Source organism: Macaca thibetana, chromosome 2 (assembly GCF_024542745.1).
Source record: "Macaca thibetana thibetana isolate TM-01 chromosome 2, ASM2454274v1, whole genome shotgun sequence".
NCBI classification, from domain to species: Eukaryota; Metazoa; Chordata; class Mammalia; order Primates; family Cercopithecidae; genus Macaca; species Macaca thibetana.
In genome coordinates, this window is record NC_065579.1 from 108,580,353 (window position 1) to 108,604,406 (window position 24,054).

Genomic DNA, 24,054 nt, shown 5'->3' on the forward strand with positions numbered 1-24,054 from the left:
GCCAAGCAGCCCACTGCGGGTACCTAACGCAGTCAGGAAGGTCAGGGAAGGAGATGGCCAGCCCCTCGGTGGAGATTGAACATCAAGTAGCAGGTAGCCAGGTGAAGAGGAGATGCTGGGGAGACAGGGGGAGGCCACTCCTGGCTGAGTGACCTGTACCTGCAAAGACTCTCAGGGGAGAACGGCTTTCTGTCACTGTTTCTGTGTGTGAGGGAAAGCAGAGGGTAGGCCCAGCTGTCCCCTGACTTCCCTGTGGGGCCTGGCTTCACGTACCCCCGCTCCCCAAACCCTCCAGGAGTTCTCAGTCTCTCCCTGGATCTTGATTCCACTGGCATGAAACCTGTGAGTCTCACCTTGAGAATCCTCCCTCTGCTGCTGCAGGGTGGGACCAACAGTTCCCTGCGGTGGCAAGGGAGCTGTTCACACACTGAGTGAGCGGTCACAGCTGCCCTGAGCTCCACATTCTCCTCCTCAGGGGACTCCCTTGGAATTACCTTTGTCGTTTTATTTTCTCAACCCCTGTGTTTCCTCTGATCTTACTTATCTCTGGTCTTTTTGTCCAGACAGCTCTTAAGCCTTGGGAGGAAGCTTTTCCTCTGATCCCTTTTTAGGCCATTATCAAGTTCAGGGTGGGAGGGTAGAGTCACTGTTTTTCCAGGCCTTGCTGCATCCCTTAAAGGCCTTTGGAGGGGGCGCTTTGTGACCAGCGGGGATGGGGGAAGGATGGCTTGGTGCATCTGTCCTCACCCACTACCCTCTGCCCGCTCCTGCCTGCTCTTCCTCTGTGTGGCATATACAGTACTGCCCCCCTGAGCAGGACACTCCTCAGTGAGAGCCCCAGGCCTGACACTTCCAGGCTGTGTGGCCTTGATCAAGTTAGTTTCCCTTTTGTGATTTAGATTCCTCTCAGGCTCCTTGTGCAAACTCAATAGAAGAAAGTCTGCAAAGCTCTTAACCCAGGGCCTGGGCCATGCTAGGGGATCAGTAAGCAGTTTCTGCCACCTCTGTTACTGCTGCTTTCGCCTTTCCTTGTGGAAAAGAGAGAAGGAGCCAGAAAACTTGGGTTTTAGCCCCAGCTCTGCCTTAAGTAGCTAAGTAAACGTGGGCAGCATGCTTGACTTCTCTGAATCTCATTTTTTTTTTCTGTCAAACAAGATGAATGAATGGGATTGTTCTTTTTTTAATGGGGACTTAAATGGTGTGTAGGGGGACAGTTCTTTGTGTGGGACTGTGCACACTAAATGCCAGTTATCCCCCACCCATTGTTACAACCCAAAGGACCCTCCACCAAGTATTTCTCCATGTCCCTATGGGTTGGTGGTGGAACTGTCCGTGACTGAGGACCACTGAACTAGCTTACCCTAAACTTCACTCCTGCTGTGATGTCCTGTGTGGGAGGAAGAGTGAGGACGCAGTGGAGCAGGTAGACAGGGATGAGTTCAACAGGGCCCTCTGCTCCTGTGATGTTGGGACAGCTTCACTTCCTCTGAATTAGAAGCTTCTTGACCTCCACATATTGAGGAAGGAAGGGGTTTCTAACAAATGAAGAAACAAGCTGGGCACAGGCTTATGCCTGTAGTCTCCCTTTGGAAAACCCAGTTGGGAGGATTGCTTGAGGCCAGGAGCTTAAGACCAGTCAGGCAACATAGTAAGACCCCATCTCTAAAACAAAAAAAAGAAAAAAAGATTAGCCAGGTGTGGTGGTGCACACCTGGGGTCCCAGCTACTCTGGAGGCTGAGGTGGGAGGATTGCTTGAGTCTAGGAGTTTGAGGCTGCAGTGAGCCATGAGCATGCTACTGCACTCCAGCTTGGGAAACAGAGTGAGACTTTGTCTCTAAAAACAACAACAGCAACAACAAATGAAGAAACAAAGCTGATCTTGTGCTCCGGATCCCTCTTTGTCCCCTAGTCACATCTTATCGTTAATATATGATACCATGGGATGGTGTAGAGGCGACCATATGGTCACCAGAAATACACATTTGACCTCCAGTGGTGTAACCTGAAGTGTGCCATCCAGAGAAAGGAGTCTCAAAGGGAGGTGCCTTAGGCATGCCAATAAAAGAGGAGCCCAGACATGGGGAGAGTACAGCTGTGTGCCTGAAATACTTGTTGCCCTGTGTGCCAGGAACCCATGAGGTGGGTGGGGGCTTTGTTGAGATGGTTGGGCTTCGCTGCAAATATCCACGTAGAGCTGGCTGTGTTTCCTTTCATACTGTTTCAGTATTTCAAAGAGGAAATCCAAGGTTGGAGATGCAACTCTTGGGGACTTTTCTTTTCCAGTGGATGCTCTGTGGTCCTGAAGACCACTGGCAACCTAAGTCCATCATGTTCCTTTCCCATTTATTCTCCCGAGGCTGACAGCTCTAAATTATAATGCTCCTTGCTGAATACCATTAATCTTAAGCAAGCAACTTACTGCAAGTTATTAGCTGCTCGCCTTGAAATCCTTTGAATAAAGAAGAAAATTACCCTCCTGTCCAGAGCCCCTTGTTAATTGAATATGTGGTAGAAGAATACAGAGAGTGTCATTAACTTCAAGATATAAAGGTTTGTTGCCCCCTTTTTATTTTTATTTTATCCTTGGATGTTCATTTAATGAAATAAATTTGGTAATGTGGGGAAGATAATGTGGGGGAAGATTTTCTTTTCTTCCCCAGTAACTTTAATCACAGTCATCTTAGGTAAAAAGGTGTTAGTGATGCTATTGCCCGTGTGGTGCTTAATTTATAGGAGATGCATTTTGAAGAGTTTGTTGCACTTGCCAGATAATTTTGTGAACCTTTTGGAACACTTTAAATGAGTTTTTATGAGACTTCCATAACAATATTCGGCGTATCTCTTTGATGTGGAGAGAAGAAGATTGCAGACTTCATGGTCTGAAAAATTATGACATCTTTATTTACATTGGACTGATGACAGATTTCAGGTCATTTTTCCTATCAAAGATATCCTGATGAAAGTTAATATTTTGGGGAAGATTTTATGAGTTATAATATTACCTGGATTACAGTTTTCTTGAATTACATAAAAAAGTCCCTTGAGATTGTTTTAGGGAAAAGGATTCCACTTGTCCTCAGGTCTTGGGGGAAGCATCTTACTCCCTTTGTGGAATAAGAATTTCTATGTACAGGCCGGGCGCGGTGGCTCACGCCTGTAATCCCAGCACTTTGGGAGGCCGAGGCGGGCGGATCACAAGGTCAGGAGATCGAGACCACGGTGAAACCCCGTCTCTACTAAAAATACAAAAAATTAGCCAGGCGCGGTTGTGGGCGCCTGTAGTCCCAGCTACTCGGGAGGCTGAGGCAGGAGAATGGTGTGAACCCGGGAGGCGGAGCTTGCAGTGAGCCGAGATCGTGCCACTGCACTACAGCCTGGGAGACAGAGCGAGACTCCGTCTCAAAAAAAAAAAAAAAGAATTTCTATGTACAGAGTGTCCTGCTGATTCCTCTGCTTGCACTTAATTCCCTCAATCTTGCATTCTTACCGAGTTACTGAGTTATTCTGTCGAGTTATTGAGACAGCTGTGTTCCCCACTAGGTCATAAGCTCTCCTGGGGTGTTTCGATATTCCCCAACCAGGTATACAGTTGACCCACAGTAAATTGTTGTCAGTCAAGCTGTGTTCAATGGAAACATGTATGATTTTGCTAGCCCTGCAAAGGCACTGATTGGACCTGATACCCTCCGACTCTGATTAATGCCTCCCCAGCCTTCTGCTTCTCTCTCCAAGACATAGCATCTTCCAGCAGGTTCCTCACACCCCTCTACCATTTGTCATTGCCATACACTGCAGAACCTGGGAATTTGTAATGACTAAGCTCAGGCTTCGGAGATAATGTGTTCAACTTCACCAGCTCCCGTGGAGTCTTGGTGAGGTCAAGGAGAACCACATTTGGATTTTTGGGTCTTTGATTTAGTGCAAAGCCAACTTTTAGAATCAGAGAGTATGAGAGGAGGGGTTGGGGTCTAGAGGTCATCTTGTTTATCACCTTCATTACTTGGGATACAGAGGAATGGATACCCAATGTAGTTAAGATGGACAGAGCTGCCTGGTGGGAAAGTGAGGTCCCTGTCACTGGAGAGGCTCCGGCAGAAGTGGAATGGAAGTCAATTTGGTGGTGACTGTTGTAGGAGGCTTTAAGTCTTGGGACAAGGCAGACTTAAGGGAGCATTAGAGCAGAAGACCTTAAAGGGCTCCCTATAGATTCTTATTTTGTCTAATTCAAGGGTGAGTGCAGTGTTTACAGATTCTTCTTAGCTTTTCCTTTTTTCTCCATAAATGACAGTCCCTTCCTTGTCATTTTTTTCCCATAGGTTCCGCTTCTTCAGTCCACTGTCTTCTCATTTTTGCCCTAAGCACTTTCCTTCACTCCTTTCTGCTCTATTTTTGTCTACATTTTTCTTTCTTTCCTTTCCTTTCCTATATTTGACTTGTTAGTGAACCCTTCAGTAGAGCCAGCACAGGGCTGTTCTATTTGACTCCTTGTGATTGAAGGAGGAGATCTTGAGAAGAGGAACAGTAAAGTGACTGGTGGAAATGAGGTCAGTGGGAGCCTCTGCACAGAATCTGGGACACTAGGTTCTCCAGAAATGCTTATGGAATGAATGAGTTTGTAACTTCCATTTGCTTGGGCTAACATGATTTCATATTTGCATAATGGTGAGTAGGTTGTGTTTGGTAATTCCTGCAAAAATATCATTGGAATTTTCTACCTGATTGGAGTGCTTATCTTTTAAAATGCGAAGATAAGTAAACAGCCCCACAGTGATGTTGAATAAGTTAGGGTGATTTTGGGGTGGGGGTTGTTCGCAATTTTAAATGGGGAGCCCAGATCTGGAATTCACTTCCCATGATGCTGTGGGTACTGAGGAGCCACCTTAGGAGACCTGGATTAATTCTATTTATAGTCCAAATGAGATTCCCAGAGTGTTTGCCAAGGTCAGCTGACTTCTCAGCATTCCTGCCACTGTTACTGTGGCTGGCCTAGGAGCATGGGACCAGGCCACACCATTAGGGCAGGCTTTTTGACTCTCTGAAGTTTGTTTATGCAAATGAATTCACGATTGATGCAAATGGGAGAGATGGAAGGCCTCTTTAGGTGGTCCGGACCAGCATTCCATGGAGTCCAAAGGCTCAGCCGAACCAATTTGCAGGGTCTCATCTGTTTCAACACTCAGTGCCGGGAAAGCTGACATGTAGGTGCCGCATCCCAAGGGTTCCGTTCTGAACTCTCACTGTCCTACATGGAAGAACTTCTGTGCACGGGCCTGAAATTCCCTTGCTGCACCATTTTATCTTTCTCGGTTTTATTCTGTATTGCATGGTGCTCAAAACGGTGAGATTGAAATGGATGTTTGAGGACACTGAGAATATGAAACGTGCCGTCAAAACTGGCAGGGGAATGTTGCTTATCCTGCGTCTGCTTGTGAGCTGTGTTAGTTGTGACACGAGAGACCCCAAGGGTCGCTGGTTTTAAAAGCACAAAACTGAAAAACTACAGAAGAAAACAAACAAACAAGCAGCTTTTCAAATTTCTTCAAAAGTATCAAGGCTGAAATAGGTTCAGTGTCTGGTCTCGAACCCGCAAAGAAAGTAACAGCCTGTGTGAGTCGGGTCCGTGCCTACCACAGGGCTGTGGCCTGTGCCCACAGACCCACTCAGCTCATGTAAAGGGATTTTTTTTGGATATAGTCCTTTTTTTCTGGGCTCCAGAGATTTGAAAATAAAGCTTCATGGTCCATGGAAAGGGATTGGGAACCGAGTTACATTTTGCTCGATGGGCCATAGACTCTTTGTTTTGATTCTGTTTCATGCATTTATTTTACAATTTATTACTGCAGTTCAACTGCACACAGACAATTGCCCTCATAGAGCTCATAGTCTAGTAGGAAAAACAGAAAGTAAATAAATAAATAAATAAATATTAAATGGTGACTCATGCAATAAAGACAACAGAGAACAGTGATAGAGAGTAGTGTGCATGCGTGCAAACATGCGTGTGTGTGCTTGTACATGTATGTGTGTGTGCGTGTGTGTGTATGCAAGTATGCGTGTGTGTGCAAGTGGGCGTGCGTGTGTGTGTGCAAGTGGGCGCACGTGTGTGTGTGTGTAGGTGGTGATGATGGATCAGGGAAACACTTCCTATATAAGGTGGAGAAGAAAGGCGTCTCTCTGAAGAGGACACATTTCAGCCAAAATCTGAATGATAATGATTTTTCCAGGTCAAGAGTGAGGGGGAAATGGTTGAGCGTGGTGGCTCACGCCTGTAATCTCCGCACTTTGGGAGGCCAAGGTGGGCAGATCACCTGAGGTCCCCATCCTACTAAAAATACAAAAATTAGCCAGGTGTGGTGGTGGGTGTCTGTAATCCAAACTACTTGGGAGGCTGAGGCAGGAGAATCACTTGAATCTGGAAGGCACGGAGGTTGCAGTGAGCCGAGATTGTGCAGTTGCATTCCAGAGGGTGAGCCTCTGTCTCAAAAAAAAAAAAAAAAAAAAGGTGAAGAGGAAAGGATTGCCTAGGAATAGGCCATTCTAGTGATAGGTACCCAGGCGGCTCTGCCAAGAGACCCAGAGAAGACCAGGATAATTCGCCCTTGGGGCCAGTTGACCTTCAGAGAGAGGCTTCCACATCAGACCCAATAGGAGCAGAAGTTTGTGGATTCCCAGTACAAAATAAATTACTGAGTAAATGTCAACATATAATTAACAATCAGTGTATATAATAAACATATTCTTGATTCAGACGAGTCTTAATGGCTACATTTAGGGCCACTCAGAAGCACGGTTTGGAATGCCAAAATATTGCTGCTGTGGACCTCCTCTGTGTCGATCATTTTGCCCTTACGAGGGCCAAGAGATCTCCCTTCCTCCCTTAAACTGCCTCCCTCCCTCCCTCGTTCCCTCCTTCCCTCCCTTCCTCCCTTCTTCCTTCCTTCTTCCTTTCAGTTCAGCAGTATCATCCAAGGGCAGATCAGTGAGTAAACCCTTCTTCTATTGGAATCAATTTTGTTCAGTAAAAGCTTTTTATATGAAGTCTGGCAAGTGTGCATTTTAAAGCTTCTATTCTGTTTAAGAAACCAAATTTTCATCAAACTTGAACTCAGCTGGAAAGATGAGTAGATTTTATTATTTTGCCATGTCAATAGATTCCAGTCATTCTCTAGGCTTTGTCAGATGTTTTAAACTAAAAAAAAAATGACAGATGGAGTAATTTTTGTGAACCTTACACTGAATCACCAGAGGCCTTATGTACTGATGGAGAGAGCCTGGACAGGGGCCTGACCGTCTAACTGGGGGAGGAGAAAGCATGTGGACCAAATGTTCCTGAAGGACCTTACACATCTGGAACTTTGAAGATTCCCTATTTTAGGTACTTTCACGGAAGTTTCATGGGCCTTCTGTTTACATTTTAAAGATGATGACTTTTTTTTTTTTTTTAGGAATAGCTAGATGATCGGGGAAGTTGCTTACTGAGGCTTTGTCATGAGACATCAGTTACTTTGCTGTGCCAAAGTGATCTTGATGGGTTACTGTGAGAGGAGCCCAAGGAAGAGCTTTGATGATTCTTAAACCGAATACTCGAGTGCTGTCAGGTACATTCTGGCAGGCCCTGCAGTCTTTGTGGTTGCAGTTTTCTTGGGTGGCAGGGCTGACCTCTGGTGGTGGCATGATTCACTGTGGAATGCATTCAGAGCCATTGGAGGTCATGCTGCCCTAAGTAAATCACTGTCACTGAGGAAGGGCAGGTTGTTTACAAATACCCAGATTCCAAATATGAAATGTTTTATCTCAAACACTATTGGAAAAAATTATAATCTAAAATGATGATTAATTAAAACAACTCAGATGTCTCTTGACACTGAGAAGCACAGATGATTAGGTAAGGTGGGACTCACAAAAAGCTTAAAGGCTTAAACCGTTCAAGCTACCAGCCAGAGTGTGAGCCGCAGAGTTCTGGCTCAGTTCAGAATGTTTAGCTAGCAGGAGGTCTGCTTCTCCAGGACCATGGTCTGTGGCTCAAATGGCATGCCACTTCCATGGGATATCTTCCCACTGAACTTTGGATTATTCGAGGCTGAATTCCTTGATCCCTGTCTCTCCCCATGTCTGTCTGCCTGCTCCTTCTGGCCATTTTCCTCTATCTTCTGTCCTTCTGTCTGTCTGCCTCTCCGACATTCATTCCTGTCTCTGGATATCCTTCTTTCCTCACCTGGAGCCTACGAAGGTCTCACTCTCTCCTTCCTCTTCTCCCAATCTCTGGCCATCTCCTCTAAATGGCCAAAGAGAAAGCTCTCATTTCCACGGATGGCCTGACCATGGAGCTGTCGAGCATTTTCCTTGCCAGCGCTCCTTTGCACAGCCGAGCAGTCCTTTGTAATGTTTGCCCTGCAGGTCTGCCCTGCCAGTGCCTCCTTCAGGCATTCACCACTCCATTCTCCCCTTCCAAACCCAACAATGCTGTTTACTCTCCATGGGCTGCCAATGTAAATCCACATTGAAAGGTGTTCATTTGATTTGGCAGAAAATGTGTTATTCATATTAGGCCTGTGCACTTGTTTTCGGTTGAGCGTTTGACATGTAGTCTTTGGCAAGCCCTGGTTGCTACACACAGCACTGCTGCAAGCTGCTTGCATGTGACAGTATTTTGGGCTTTTCCCCCCTCTGGAAATGTAGACTCTCCCTAAATCTAAAGACTCCCTCTCCCTTTGTTGTATGTTAAAAGGTGGTCTCACTTCCTGAATGGCCCACTACTTGTAGGTGGAGATGATGTAAACCCAGCTGAGCAAGTGCAGGCCTAGAACCCAACACTAAGTACGTGGAGAAGGTGACTACTAACTCTATATAACATATTTTGTAGAGTAAAACCTTAGTTCTAGAATAAAAGTATGTGAATTAGATTGAAACATGAAACTCTTGATATTTGGTCATTTTTGACTTAACAAAACTGACCCTTTCATATGATTCAACCTACTAGTATTGAATGACTAGAATGCAGGGCGGACATTGTTTATAATAACTCTTTGCTTTCTGTTTTATTGATTCATTTATTCAAAGAACATCTGTTGATCATATTTTCTATGCTGAACATTTTAGTAGGTATTGGGATTACAAAGATAAATCAAGTTTCTTTCCTTCTCTCTAGCCAGGAAGACCAACACTCAACCAAATCCAAAACATGTCAGGTGCTTCAAGAAGGGCCTCTCTGAGAGTGCTGAGGGCAAGATGGGGTGACCAGCTATCCTGGTTTGCCCAGAACTGTCCCAGTTTTAACACTGAAAGTCCTGGGCACTAAAAGAACTGGGACCAGTTCACACTAAGGGATGGGGGCATTTATGGCTTTTTGTAAAAATAACAGCTCTGTGACCTGAAACGAAGCCCATTCCTCCACCTTGGGAGAGGCAAGAAGTACATCAGCAATATAAAAGCTCTGTGAAGTCTCAGAGTGGAGAAAACTGTTTAATTTGTTTAACCAGAATTTCTCTGACTTATTTGATCTTGGAACCTTTTTTGTGCTTAACATCTTGTGAACATCTTTGGGTCCTCCCCTCTTTGTCCTTTGGGGAAAAATTACATCACTCTCTATCCTAAAGTGCACATTATTACCTTGTATTATTAGCCTTATCCATGACTTGGGCAACAATTAGTATTAAAATAGCCCATCACAAGAAATTTAATAATAATGCAATTTTAAAAGGTTTTTCAGAAGGTTGCTAATGTGCTGTGGAGGGTTATGAGTTCCCACAAGGCTGCTTTTTTTCTGGCTGACACACACAGAACCAGGCTGGTTGCTCACTCTTTCTGCAAGTGCATTTTTTGCACCAAAGGCAGAAGCAAGTTGTTATGGAAACGGAAACAGTCACCCCATCTGAGAACAGCACCTTGTTAATAATTAGAGAACATGGCTGAGCAAACTTCAGTGGAAATGGTTAATCTTTGCAAAGCACAGGTACATCTAAAAGACTGAACAGGTGTTGTTTGACCTTTGCACTTTCCAGCCTCAGAAAATTTTAATTTAGAAATTGCTGAAGAAGCTCAGGCTTTGAGTCTTTACTTACTTTACAAAAGGAAGTCATCCTTTAATATAATGGTAATTGCCTAATTTAAAATTTTAAAGATCTCTCCTAAGCTTATAGCATGTCAGCGTGGTTTGTCAACCCCTGTGAGCTTGTTAAAATGCAGATTCCTGGGCCTCTCTCTGGACCCACTGGGGGATGGTTTTGGAATTTGACTGCTTAACAAACTGTCCAAATGCGTTTGATGCTAGCTAATTGGAGCTGGTCCTTGCTCTAGGTTAGGTGTCAGTAAACATTTTCTGTAAAGAGATGGGTGATAAATAGTTTAGGCTTTGCAACTCTGTGTCTTTGTAGTACGACAGCTGCCAGAGACAGTACATAAAGGCAGGGACATGCCTGGGTTCCAGTACAACTTCATGTGCAAAAACAGGCAATTGTAGGAAACTATGGCCCAATGGAGGAATTTGGCCATTGTTTGCTGATCCCTACTGTAGGATGTGCTAAGTGCTGCCGAGTTGTTGGGGCTTCCATTTTCACAAGTATTTGTGTTAAAAGCCAGCCACCCACACAGACTCCCCCTTCAGTCCTACCCAATGACAGGCAAAAAGAGAAGATGCCTTTGCTGGGTAAGGGGAGGCAGTTTCGAACGATTGTGTGGCAAACCATTCTTATAACCACAGTTGCTGAGATGAGTTTTAAGTGGGTTGGGATCTTCTTGCCACCTTTCTTAGTTGTGGATGAGGTGATTTCCTGGTTTGGGGTTATTACAAAAGTAGAATGATGAAATTGAATTATCTTTTTTTTTTTCTTTTCTTTTTTTTTTTTTTTTTTGAGACGGAGTCTGGCTCTGTCGCCCAGGCTGGAGTGCAGTAGCACGGTCTCCGCTCACTGCAAGCTCCGCCTCCCGGGCTCATGCCATTCTCCTGTCTCAGCCTCCCAAGTAGCTGGGACCACAGGTGCCTGCCACCACGCCCGGCTAATTTTTTGTATTTTTAGTAGAGATTGGATTTCACCATGTTAGCCAGGATGGTCTTGATCTCCTGACCTCATGCCTCGGCCTCCCAGAGTGCTGGGATTAGAGGCGTGAGCCACTGCGCCCAGCCTGAACTTGAACTATTTTGAAGACAAATCTCAGGTTTTTCTGAAAGGAGGAGATGGACATTTGGGAGTGGCAGTGTTGGTGGAGGCATTGATTTTCGAGGTATTGTTCCCTTGGTTTCTGCCTCATTTGCTGCTATGGGACTTTTGGTTGAGCTTCTGCTGTGTCTGGGGCTAGGGGCGTTCAGGTCAGGCATGCCCAGCTCCATCCGCACAGTTGGATTTGTGTCTATCCTCTGACTTCCCAGGACATTGAAAGTCTCTTCTTTGAGAATTCAGACAATTCAGTGACTTAAGTTTTCCTTGCCATTTTCAAGTGCCACCATAGCACTGACTGTGTCATACACATTGTAGCTGGTTTTTCATTGCTTTTAAAATGCTTTTGAAGTGAAAGAGGGCCCCGTTGTGTAAGTGTTCATAGTTAGCATTAGCAAATGGACTTGGAGGGGCCACAGGGAATGTTTCCTCTGGCCCTCTGAAGATTTGCTGAGAAATCAACTCTCAAGAGGCAGATTAAGGGCCGGCGCAGTGGCTCACGCCTGTAATCCCAGCACTTTGGGAGACTGAGACAGGCAGATCACGAGGTCAGGAGGTTGAGACCATCCTGGCTAACACGGTGAAACTCTGTCTCTACTTAAAAAAAAAAAATTAGCTCGACGTGGTGGTGGGCACCTGTAGTCCCAGCTACTTGGGAGGCTGAGGCGGGAGATGGTGTGAATCCAGGAGGCGGAGCTTGCAGTGAGCCGAGATCGCACCACTGCACTCCAGCCTGGGCAACAGAGTGAGACTCCGTCTCAAAAAAAAAAAGAGGCAGATTAATTGGAGAAAGTGCATACACATTTATTTCATCATTGTTTTATGTTGTACAGGAGCCCTCGGAATGAAGACCCAGCCCCCAGTGGGGTGCAGAAGCTGATATACCATCTTGAGGTTACAGAAAAGATAGAGGCTTGGCAAAACAGGTCATTGGAGGCGAAGAAGAGGAATTTTGTGGTGCAGTAAATGATTACTAGGGAGAAGTCAGTGGGCTTGAAGAGCGCACAATGTCTGGGACAAAGTCTTTTGGGCCCAAAGAGTGGACCGTTGTTTGATATAGAAGTCTGTCCAGGTATGTTGGCAGACTGTAGTCTTCCTTCCTGAGATATGGGTTCAGTTAATGAAAACTCAAGGAAGGAACTGGAGGGAGTTGTTTTCTTCTTTGGTATATCCAGACTTTAGGCCGATAAGGAACTTCAGAGAATGCTGTGCATTGCCTAGCTTTGGGGGTCCTTTTCAGTTCAGCTCGCACAAAGCACTGTATTTCGGGGTGTCCATTTCTGAACCCCAACACACTTTTTCGTGTTCTATGGTGTTACAATGGCTGTGGAGTTCATTTGTCCTAAGCGTGAATATCCAACCAGATTACTGGCTTTTCTTCTTTCCTTGCTCCAGGATTCTGTTTTTCCAAATGGTTTGCTTAGTTTCAAATTTCCCTTTTATGTGTTTAAGGAACAAACGGTTCTCCTGGACCACAGCCATGAATGCCCTGACTCATTCTGCCTTCGATGTGTTTCTTTTCACATCCTTGAAGCTTTTCTTTTTGTGTGGCAGCAATTCTTTGCTGTTATCTTATTTTCTGATTTCTTTTGAAGGGATAATGATGGTGGCCAATTTGTGCATTTTATAATGTTTTAATTCATGTGTGCTCCTACTAAAGCTGATGCTGGAAACAAATGGTATGCACACCTGAGTTGTTCTGATTTAGCCTTAAAATCTGTTTCCCGCATGAGTCTGTATATTGTGGTGTCATTAGCTTGTGTAGCTTTTTGATGTCATTGTCATCTCACTGTTAGCAATACAAAAACATTTTCTTTTGGCATATTTATATCCAGTTTCAAAACTACCCTGTATTTATTCATTACCAGGTAATTTATAGTCTTCCTTTGTTGATTTTTTTTTAAACCTTGGCTTTTAGCAGTGCATGAACTTTGCCTAACCTACCGCCAGAAAGTGTTGCTTTCTCCTTTGGTTGAGGTTGGGGGAGTGCTCTGGAGGTGTTGCTGGTGATTATTTCAGGCAGTCCAGTGTGGGATTAGGGAGCTAGAGTCAAAAGTTAGAAGGGCCGGGGTTTCCAGTATAGCCCCAGACATCCTGGCTGGGTGGCCCAGAATCTCAGGCTCCTTCTCTGCAACTTGCAGATGATAGTAGGTTACTGGGAGGCAGCTGTATCAAATGCGTGTGAAATGTTGAGCTTATGCCTTCCAAAGAGTGAGTCCCCCATAAATGGTAGCTGTTAACATGATGCCAAGGAAAAGGTGGGTAAATCCATTGTATCTGCTCCACAGCATGAGTCTCTCCCTACAAACTCCACCTCTCCCAGCTCCTTAAGCATAAATACCATCTATCTAACTATGCCAGTTTTCATGAGCTCAAGCTATTTTTGACCTAAAATGCTGTGACTCGTTACAATTTCAGCCTTCAAATTCAGGGTTTTTTATCTGTGGCTCGTTATTTTGGGTCTTGGACCGACGTTATTTTACAAGAAAAATTTGGCAGGACGTCTTCAGTTTCCTCAGTTTCACTCCTAGTAACAGAAATGGTAGGTGGAACAGTCACATTTCAGGACTAGGTTGCTCCCCATCCAGGAGGGGTTTTATCCTCTCAAAAAGCCAACTCCTCGGGCTTTTTTAATGGAGTAGTTCACTTTGGAAGACTGTTGGCTTTGGCGAAGTATCCTGCCCCCACACTTGTATCCTGCTGTTATGAAGCTTCCTTACGAGTTTCATTTTTAGGAAACGTCTTCTTTAGTGAAAACCATCATATATGGTGATGATGCTGTTTCAAAAGTTGATCAAGGGCCTGAGACAAATGCTGTGTGATGGGTGCGGAGTGCTCTACTTCACGCTCTTCTGATTGCTGCTGAGGCGACGTTTTCTTAATTTCACTGGTTTCTGTGTGGTTGGATTCCTACTTCTTTGTCCCCTATATTTATCTTTAACCTCAAGTGAATGTTGCTGCCTTTGTTGTTCATGAGCAATGTACGCTCTTGAATTCCAGCTCTGTGAAATTGGTACAAAATGAGGTAAGGATAATTTTTTAAAAAGGATTACCTTGTTCAAAAATATTACCTTATTTCCACGGATCTGTCATCTGTTTCCATGGAAATAGAATTAGGAGATGGCTTCTGACGATCATTTTCAAGGCTGGCTCCTGATCCCCACTCCAGTTTCCATAGAGATGGAAGCAAAACTAGCAGAAGACAAGGTAAAAAAGAGTCTGTAAAGTAGTAAGCTGGAGAGCTGCCCTGCAGAGAGGAGCTGTCCAGACCCTTCTCTGGAGGTTACTGTATGGTCAGTTTGGTCATGAACCCTCAGTGATGCTAAGACTTGCTGAAAGCTCAGGGGTTAGTACTCAGAAAATAGCCTTTGCCTTAAGATGAGAAGCTCTGCTGTTCTCCAGTCTTTTTTTTGTCTTTTAGAGTTGGCTTTAGATACGGCTTTACCCCTCCTGGGTACCTGCCTTGGCCTCCTTTCTGGAGTTGTCTCCAAGGCAGTTGAGACAATCAGGTATTGATTGCCTAGTCATTTTGGTAACTCTGGTCTCCCAAGGTGGACAGGAAGATGGAAGCCAGCTTTTGCCTACCCAGAGAGTCAGCCTCCCCGAGTCTCCACACTGGCAGAAGCCTTTGGATTTTCTGTCTGCTTTAGTAAGCAGATACACGAAGAAAAAGGCAAGGTTGAGTGGCATCATCACCAACTGAACTGTGCTTTGCTGTTTCTGAGGGCTGTCTTGGTTGTTTGCCTGGAAATTATGAAATTGGCTTTATACTCTTACTTAAATCCAGCCAGTCTGCATCTTTAACAGAACAGTTGGTCAGATGCTGGCTAATTGATATCATTAACAGAAATAATCTGTCAAAATAAAAACTGATGTCCTTTGAAGAAAGCAGTTTTAAAATAAATAATGATGGAATGGGATGGATGAATGGGATTTTCCTCCTTTGGATCCAGGGCTTTTGGTTCTGGGCTACAGAGGGGCAGAGTCTGGGACACAAACAGATGAGGCTGCCTAGTGAGGAGTTGGTTTTCGGATCTGTGGAAAGCCTCTGTTTGGAAGGCACTATAGGTGACAGCCTTGAAGCTTCATTTGCATAGCAAACATGTTTGTTTAAATTTAGCATCTATATTGATTTGAGTTGGTGGCTGACGGTACCCAGCACTGCCTCTGCCCACACCATCAACCTTTTTGGGAGGAGAGGGGTTAGTAGTGGCTTGAAGCCCTACCTTGAGAGACTGTACATAGCTCATCCTGAGAAGGTCCTGTGACCCTTATCAGAGGCCCGGTACCTTTTTGATTTTGAAAGAGGAAAAATGGGAAAGAGAAACAGCCATGACTTTGCTGAAGATTAAACTATTTGACTCAAAGTAGTAATGTGACCACTTGCATCGTCTGTCAATACCTCAGAAGTTGCCTGTGGGTTACTGACATGCAGAAAGATCTGGAAGGCTGGGCCTTTGGGCAGTCTTGCTCTCTTCTGGCTCTGCCAGAAGAAGCTGCTTCTGCAAGAACTCTGTTGCTACTCTTGGGAAACCTTTCTCCTGCGACCCAGCTAGATTCTTGGGTCTCTTGGTGTTTGGCTGAGATGTTCTAAGGCAGCTGTCTATATCCTCATGCCTCCTGCCCAGTGGTGGAGGAAACGCATAATTGGGGGAATTTTGCTGGGATTCCCTGCAAGGGACTGAATGTTTATGTTCCTTCAAAATTCATATGTTGAAGCTTAATTCATATTTATATGTTGCAACCAAATTTGTATTCATATGTTAAAGCCTAATCCTCAATGTGATGGTAGTTGGAGATGAAGCCTTTGGGAGCTAATTAGGTCAGGAAGGTGGAGACTTCCTGGTGGGATTAGTGCCCTTATAAGAAGAGAGATCTGTGAGGACACAATGAGACGGTGGCTGTCTACAAACCCGGAAGTGAGCCCTCACCAGGAACAGAACTGACCAGCGACTTGATCTTGGACTTTGAGCCTCCAGAACTGAGAAGTGTATGTCTGTTTTTAAGCCACCTAGTCTATGGTATTTTGTTATGGCAGCAGAAACTGACTAAGACATCTCCGAAAATTCTTCAGCAGGGTCTGTGGGTTGAACCCCTTTGTGGCCAGGGCTATCAGTGTCTATGCCTTGGAATTTCTTAGCCTTCGCTTCTGAGAAGGTTTCTTTTCTTCTTCTTTTTTTTATTTTTGCATTTTATGTCTTAGCTAATGTTCTTTTTTTGGTTTTCTTTTGTCTTTTGCCTTTTTTGTTAAATCTTATTTGGAAAGAAAAGGAAAATATTCGAGAAATGTGAGTGTAATATGATGAATAACCTTAGCTTGATGTAGTGACTCTACATTTCTGAAACCCTTGCCCAACAGTGCCAGGAGGTGAGTGGAGTACGTGAGGCTCTCAGTTGACCAGGTGGGAACCATGCTCAGGCCCATCTGCTGTGCACTTGCTGTGTGCCATGTGTGACACCAAGTGCATGACCTTGCTTTGTCCTTACAACAACCTGAGGAGGGAGACCTAGAGTGGGCACACAACAAAGATCTGTTGACTGAGTAAATGAGTGCTACCATCTGCATTTCACAGATAGGAATCTGAGGCTCATGACTGATGTCAGCCCAGCTCTATGAACCCCAAATCCCATACCCAACATCACTGAGATACATGAACCTACTGCTGAAGCTAAAGTCCCACCTGGACTTCCCTTAGTCCAAGGAGGCCCAGGCCACAGAGCTGGGATTAGTCACTTCTCCCAACTGCCAGCCACTGCCCCCAACCCCAATCATTGTTAGTAGCTGTATGTGTAGTTTCTGTCTTGTCTTCCTTGGAGGCCCAGGTCATATGTTGCCTCTTCTTCTGAGTCTTCTAAGAACCATACCTCTCTTCTGCCCTAACAGGCCTGGCTGTTGTCCTGCTGATGTCCTGGGATGTACTTGGTCAGTGACCCTAGAGTTGGGCATATTGCGTGCACTAAGCCTGTACTTGCCTGCTCAACCTTCCACCCTGGGCAGCTTTTGAGGGTAAGGGCTATGTCTTGCTCTCTACATCCAGTGGGTGCTCAGTAAACATTTGCAGAAGGAGGCTACCTGATAAATGTTAACTTTCAGTAGATGTCTTTGAGCTGGTCGACCATCTGGTTGGCCTTGTCATGATGAATAACAAAGACTTCTTAAGGTTCCTGCCCCCCACCATATATAACAGGAGGCTTCTCTCTTCTCTGTGACTGGTGGATGGTTCTAGCCTGAGTGGAAACAGCTGACACTGAGAGTATTCACCCTTCACTTATTGTGAAAAAGGGTTTGGTTGCAGGGTCATTAATCAAGCTGTCAGGTAGAACATGAAGGTCTTATTTATTATATAAGGAGGTACTTTATAAAGAAATTGAGCTATGGTGATGAATAGATATTGGACACTAATTATGTTGCTGCTATTAATCAAGATATTCATATTTAGCAGTAATAACAACCGTGAGGGGTTGTAAAAGTAAATAAGCTTTCCCAAGGATGAATTGTACCATTCAATGATTAACCTCTCATTATGAACATTGGCTACTTACAAATTAGACTTGTAGAAAAGTTAGTAATAACCCTGCATTCAGACAATAGTTATGGGTAGGCATAACATAAGGAGACATTACTAATTATTTTCAATTAATTCCAAATATATTCTTGGGTTTAAAATGTGTGTGACTATTAAAATCTGTCCTAATGTAGACCTCCATTAGAAAATTTAAAGATTTTTTTAAGAGCTCAGAGAGTTAGTGACTTGCTTCATTTTCACAGCTGACAGGGGCAGCCAGGATTTGAGCCCATCACCTATACTTACAATTTTTTTTGAGGTGCTTTAACATAAATTATTTCATTTACTTTTTAAACAATTCTTGTGAGCTGGCCAGATTGCACATGCTTCTTATTGAAGAACTAATGGGTCACTGTTTGACATAGGCTTTGGAGTTGATTCCCTGTTTTGGCCCAGTTTTCTTGTGATAGGACCCCCTCATGGCATGATTGTAAGGGAGAAATGAAACCATGGGTGTCCTGGGAGAGCCTGACACATAATAAGCTGTCAGAACACATGAGCTGTTTTTAAAATTATATTCATAATGGTTTGAAGCAAATACCTAAATTTGGAAACTGGTTTTGATACTTTTAATAATCCGGTGGGCTTGAAATGTCGATAAATACACCCTTCTGGAAATGTATTTACAGGCAACAATATTTATCAAAGTTAGGTTTTAGATTGCCCCGGAGCTGAAGTTACAAAGTAATTTTAATGCAAAGACTTGTGTTGTCTGTGCTAGGACTCATGAAAAATGACAGTGTTTTGGGTAAGCCACTTAGCAGTGCAACCTTGTCCAGCACTCAGCGAGAACTCATCAGCATTCAGGAATCCTGTCAGAATGGAAAAATCCTTTGGCTTTAAATGAGATTTTGCTTGATTGGTATTTTTATTTTGGAAATCCAATTTGAGCTTTTTGTCTCACTTGATAATGAGTTTTTTGATAAATATCGTCACCCTTTATTGTAAGCATAAAGAAGAGGTAACAAATGGCTTTCTGCAGTGTGATACTGTAATAAATAAAATCAGATGCCGGGAGTCCACTCGTCACTGGCATAAATAAATGCATTCCTCCTCATTGGGCAGACAGGAACAGGATGTTGATTCTAAGTTTGTAAAACTTTGATTTCCATTCCTTCGAAATATCCAACGAATGGCTTTATTTTCACATCTAATATTTCTTATGTAGTCTGAAACAAATGTTACTACGTTATTTGATTTAGAGTGACTACATTAGATAACTCTACCAGTTAATTTGGTTGGGTTTTACTTTGCTATGGCTGAGTGCTCTACACTTGCTGTGGTTAGTGGTTGGGAAAGTGGGCCCTGGGCGATCACTTCCTCTCTGTGGGTTTCCACTGGGATGGCAGAAACTGCTTATCATGCCACAGGCTGGAAAATAAATCCTAGAAGCGCCATATAGCTCAAGTGACAATTTGAAAATAACAATCAGAGCCATGAATAGAAGCCGATGCACAAATTCAGTTAACAAGCAGAGGAACTAATCTATCAGGCATTGGGTGGAAAGTCTATTTCTGAGTTTATTTCACAGCACATTATGACAACATTTCTTTAAATCACAACTCGTCCCCATGTAAAAGATATAATCTACATATTCCTGTGGAAAATAATCAGAGACAAGGCTTTACTGTATTTGTCATCTCTGAAGTTGACCACGTTCTCCCCCCACCAAATATTTTTCATGCTGTGAAATGTAATTTACTTGACCCCAACAAAATTGGAATAAAACCCATCACAATTACCAGTGGGTAAGAAAGTGGAATTCAATTTGGGAGAATCGGGGCATAAAGAAAATCTTTTTTTTTCATTTTTTTATTTTTTGCTATTCGGAAAATATATGGAAAGAAATGCAGAGAGACTTTGAAATTCCATAGTAGTTTGCACCTAATTCTGGTTGATAGGGTTTTAGCATTTGGAGTGGTAGGCAGCTGTAGGGTTTGTGGTGGCCTGCCCCCTTGCAGGCTGAGTGGGAACTGGGGCCTGTGAAGAAGAGGTGACCTGTTTAGTGTCACATAACTGATTGGTGGCAGGGTAAGATCTGCATCCTGGCCCATATACTTGGGTGCTTTTTGCCAGTGTGCCTTTTTCCTCTCTAAAACTTTTGCTTTCAGGAAGCCCATAGATTAAAAAAAAAAAAAAATCTGTGTATTGTGTTCTCTCAGTTTCTAGGTTCACATTTTCCTGAGTTTAAGAAGAGCCTGGCCGGGTACGGTGGCTCAAGCTTGTAATCCCAGCACTTTGGGAGCCTGAGGCGGGCAGATCACCTGAGGTCAGTAGTTCGAGACGAGTCTGGCCAACATGGTGAAACCCTGTCTCTACTAAAAATACAAAAATTAGCCGAACATGGTGGCGCATGCCTGTAATCCCAGCTACTCGGGAGGCTGAGGCAGGAGAATCACTTGAACCTGGGAGGCAGAGTTTGCAGTGAGCCGAGATTGTGCCAGTGTACTCCTGCCTCAGCAACAGAAGCGAAGCTCTTGTCGGAAAAACAAAAAAAAAAAGAAGAGCCTTACTTTCTTTCATTTGAAGGAAAGTGGAATTGCCTTGACTGTGGAATCAAAAAGCAGGAATCACCTGCTTTTTCCAGGGCACACATTGCTGTGCATTTGTGATGGTCTTTTTGAATGAGACACAGCTGTCCCAGGTCAAGCTTGAAGGCAGGGTAATTGTCATGAGCACAAGAACATGTTGTTTTCTATCTCTCTGAGTGCAGGAAATAAGTACTCTTACAGAACTGGGAAAACAGAGTGATCAGCGATTCAGGTTGATTGGGGAAAGCTGGAGCCCTGGGGGTTCTGTCTGAACATTTGGCGCACACTTGACAAACCCTTCAGGGTGTGTGCTGCCTCTGGTCATTGCTGCAGCCCCAGACTACAGGTAGGCAATGCTTATATAATTGAGTGAATAGTAGCCACTTCCTATGTTTGTTCACTTACTCTGTGCTAAGGCCTTAAGCCCTCCCCCGTCCTCCCATCACCAATTTTAGAGGCATAGAAATGAAGTATTAGAGAGCCTGGGTCACTTGCCCAAGATCATGAGCTTAGAGTCCTGAAGTCTGGGTTTGAACCCAGGCTGTGCTTAGCATTGGCTTTAGGAGAAAAGGACATTTGTCTCACCCACCCCCAGAGCATACATAGGCCTTGGTGCAGTCCCCACCTAATTTTTCCCTTGCCTTCATGGCTGGCTGACACGTGAAATGGGCCATCCCGTGGGGAAGTACTTTATGGTTTATGTGGGTTATTATCATACTCGATGGCATTGAATCCATTTGGGGACATGAGCTTCTTGAGTTCTCATCTCTTGTTGGTTTGCATTTCTTTGTTTTTTCTTTGATTCAGAGTAGTGAATGTGGGTGAAATGGAGGGAGGTTTCCTCTGGAACTGAAATTCTGGAGTTTTCTGGAGCGAACAGTGGAATGTTGCAATGTTTATCTCGGTCAGCAACATTCTGAGGTGAGAACCCCAACCATTTCTAGTATTAGCGAGAGTAATGGCTTCTCAGTGACCAGGGACGTAGGCTAGGTAGGGAAGCCCTTATGGGAGGATTCATTTGGCATTGTGTGACTACCCCAAAGGTCTGAGCCAAAGGTCCTGTGCCTTAGAAGTGGGAGGGGTTTGTGTATGGTTCCTGTAAGTTCTGTTCATAAATGCTGAATTTCTTCTGTTGACAGGACGGTAATGAACCCATTGGTTAGAAGGTGAAGTAGTGGAAAAATCTGTTTCAATACCATAAGTTGTGACTGTTGTACTTTTCAGATTGCAGTTCTTCTAAATGGCTTAGAGAAGTTTCCAAGCTCTGCTTTGCCCTGACACATAAGCTCTTTCAGGTACAAAAAGAAATACTTACATCAGAATAGAACTTTTTTTTTCTGGCAGAAGAGGAGTTTTTGGAGCACAAAAAGGTTTTGGAGCAAAGAATTTTGAGAAATTCTACTTTAATTTTTTCCCGAGTATTTGCATATTAAGGGCTCTTAGAAGTCCTTAAAAAGAAGCCTGCTTAATTTTACCCTGGCATCTCCCAAACTTATTTAATATCTAAAATTTTAATTTGTCTGCAGCACACTTCTAGAATGGGGCTTTAGATTTTTAGAGGTCAGTAACATGATATCTAAAGGTTAAATTATGTTTATTCATGAACATATTATTCTATAGATTCAACACTAAATCCTGTAGACCAAGGGATCAACACACTTTTTCATTAAAGGGCCAGATAGTAAATATTTTGGGTTCTGTGGGTCACAAAGTCTCTGTTGCAAATACCTAACTCTGCTGTTGTTATGTGAAAGCAGCCATAGGCAATACTAAATGATGGACATAGCTGTGTTCTAATAAAACTTTATTTACAAAAACAAGCAGCAGTTGGATATGGCTTGCAGGTCATAGTTTGCCAGTCCTGTGTTAGATCTGATGACTTGGTCTGCTGATCACACTGCTGCATATTCCATGCTGTTCCTCTGGATGTAATGCACACCTCCTCTTTGATTCAATAACCCTTACTCAGCCTCCCTAAGTTGCCTCAAGCATCCCTCCCTCAGAGGTCTTCTTGCATTCCAGGACAGAATGTGGTTTGCTCTCCCGTCCTCCCCCAGGTCTCTATTGTATCCTCTGTTCCAACCCTAAGCAACTGTGCTTCCATCAGTCCTTTCCTTACTAGCGCTGGCACCAGCTTTGAGCTCTTGGAGGGCAGAGACCTTATTACTAGTCTGTATCTCCAGCCCTGAGGATGGGCATGAGGGTGAGGATGGTGTACCCAGCAAGTCGCAGATATTCACTGTGAACTTGGCGAATGAATATGATGTTGCAATAACTCGATACAGTGTTGTGTTTTGTTTGGATGAAATTTTAGAGTTAATAGTAAGTATAGCAGGAGGAAGTGTTCTTTTCAAATAGTAATTTCAAGTATCCCCAAAGACACAGATCGGTTGGGTGAATCTAGGGATGAATTCCACATCCTCCCAAGATATATGCATCTTGGGTGAAGAAAGGAAGAAATGAGGCTACTGTGCACTGTGGTAAATTATGCATGTAAAACAGAAAAGCTGGGTGAAAATGATAATTTAGGGGGCATTGGGAAAGTATTTGAAAGATCTGAAGGCGTATTTTTCTCTTTCTTTCTTTGTGTATTAGAGATTAAATGATATAGACCTTTTTCTCTTTTCACCAAGGCCTTTAAAATATTTTTTTTCTGGTAATTTCTCTTCATACTACATGACTGCTCTAATTACATGTCTAGTTTTAAGATAATAGAACTGCATTTTTAATGTGCTCTCTGCTGTATCTGGATTTATGATATCTCTCCTTCCTTATTCTTCTGAAAAAAAAATTAACTGAGTTAATATTAAAATAAAGTAGGTGAATTAAAAGGGAATGAGCCTTTAAAATCTCAGATCCAACCCAGATGCTCACCAACGGCAAGACTCTCCATCTCTGAAGCCAGGATAGCCTTGCTCTTGCCTTCCTCCCTGATGGGAAGCCCTGCCAAGCTCTAGGTGTGGCCATGACCCTGAGTTGGCCTAGTAAGGAGGGAAAGGAAAGGCTGGCCTGATGTTCCCAGAGGTCTGAATGCCATTCATCTACAAGAGACACTGTGACCACTTTTTCTGAGTCTGCTGCTGGGAATCGGGTAATCTCTCAGCATTTTGGGCTCCTGCTGCTGCTGTCCCTGGGAGTGCTGCAGGACGTGGTGACTTTTAGAGTCTTGCGGGGAGAGCAGGTCCTATGTTGCTGCCATTGCTGATGAATGGAATGACCTTGGAAGAGTCACCTGACATCTTGGCCTTCAGCCTTCAGATGACTCTTTCTGTGTCTGGAGGGATTGATAGGCCTCCTGGGCTCTCTTAGATGTTAGCAAATAAAACTTCATATACTCAGTTGAATACCACCATGTCTGTCTCTTGCTTTGATCTTATAGCAACTGGGTAGACAGAAACTACAGAGATTTTAAAGGCTTGACAATTGAAATAATTGAACACCACACTTGTGTTCTTAATTTTGTTAAAATACAGGCCCTTTCTTCAAGGAGAGCACATCTGAATAAAGGAAGTAGACACACAAACCCAAAACTGCAGGGCTGGAGGGTAACGGGATCTATGAAGCACTGTGGAGTGTGGAGGAAGGCATCACTAATTGTCTCTTGAATGGGGACTGGCAGTCAGGAAGGGCTTCCCGGGTGAGGTAATGATTGACTAGGGCAGCAGTCTCCAACCTTTTTGGCACCAGGGACCAGTGTTGTGGAGGATAAATTTTCCATGGATAGAAGGGGTGCAGGGATGGTTTCAGGATGAAACTGTTCCATCTCAGATAATCAGGCATTAGTTAGATTCTCATAAGGAGCT

General features: G+C 43.9%; 2 protein-coding genes across 5 annotated transcripts in view; one reads left to right on the forward strand and one right to left on the reverse strand.

Annotated features, from left to right (window-relative positions):
* Positions 1-24,054, reverse strand: part of ACTR8 (actin related protein 8) — a 616,404-nt gene that overhangs the window by 296,594 nt on the left and 295,756 nt on the right. The gene's annotated exons all lie outside the window — the stretch shown is intronic.
* The window catches only part of CACNA2D3 (calcium voltage-gated channel auxiliary subunit alpha2delta 3), a 938,743-nt gene that overhangs the window by 42,110 nt on the left and 872,579 nt on the right, over positions 1-24,054 (forward strand). The window contains exon 1 of one of the 4 annotated variants that reach the window (XM_050781065.1): positions 11,938-17,161. The exons of the other annotated variants lie outside the window; for them this stretch is intronic. Within the exon in view, the coding sequence (XP_050637022.1) occupies positions 17,069-17,161 (93 nt within the window). The 5' untranslated portion in view covers positions 11,938-17,068. Of the gene's footprint in view, positions 1-11,937; positions 17,162-24,054 lie in introns of those variants that run through there. 4 annotated transcript variants of the gene reach the window in all.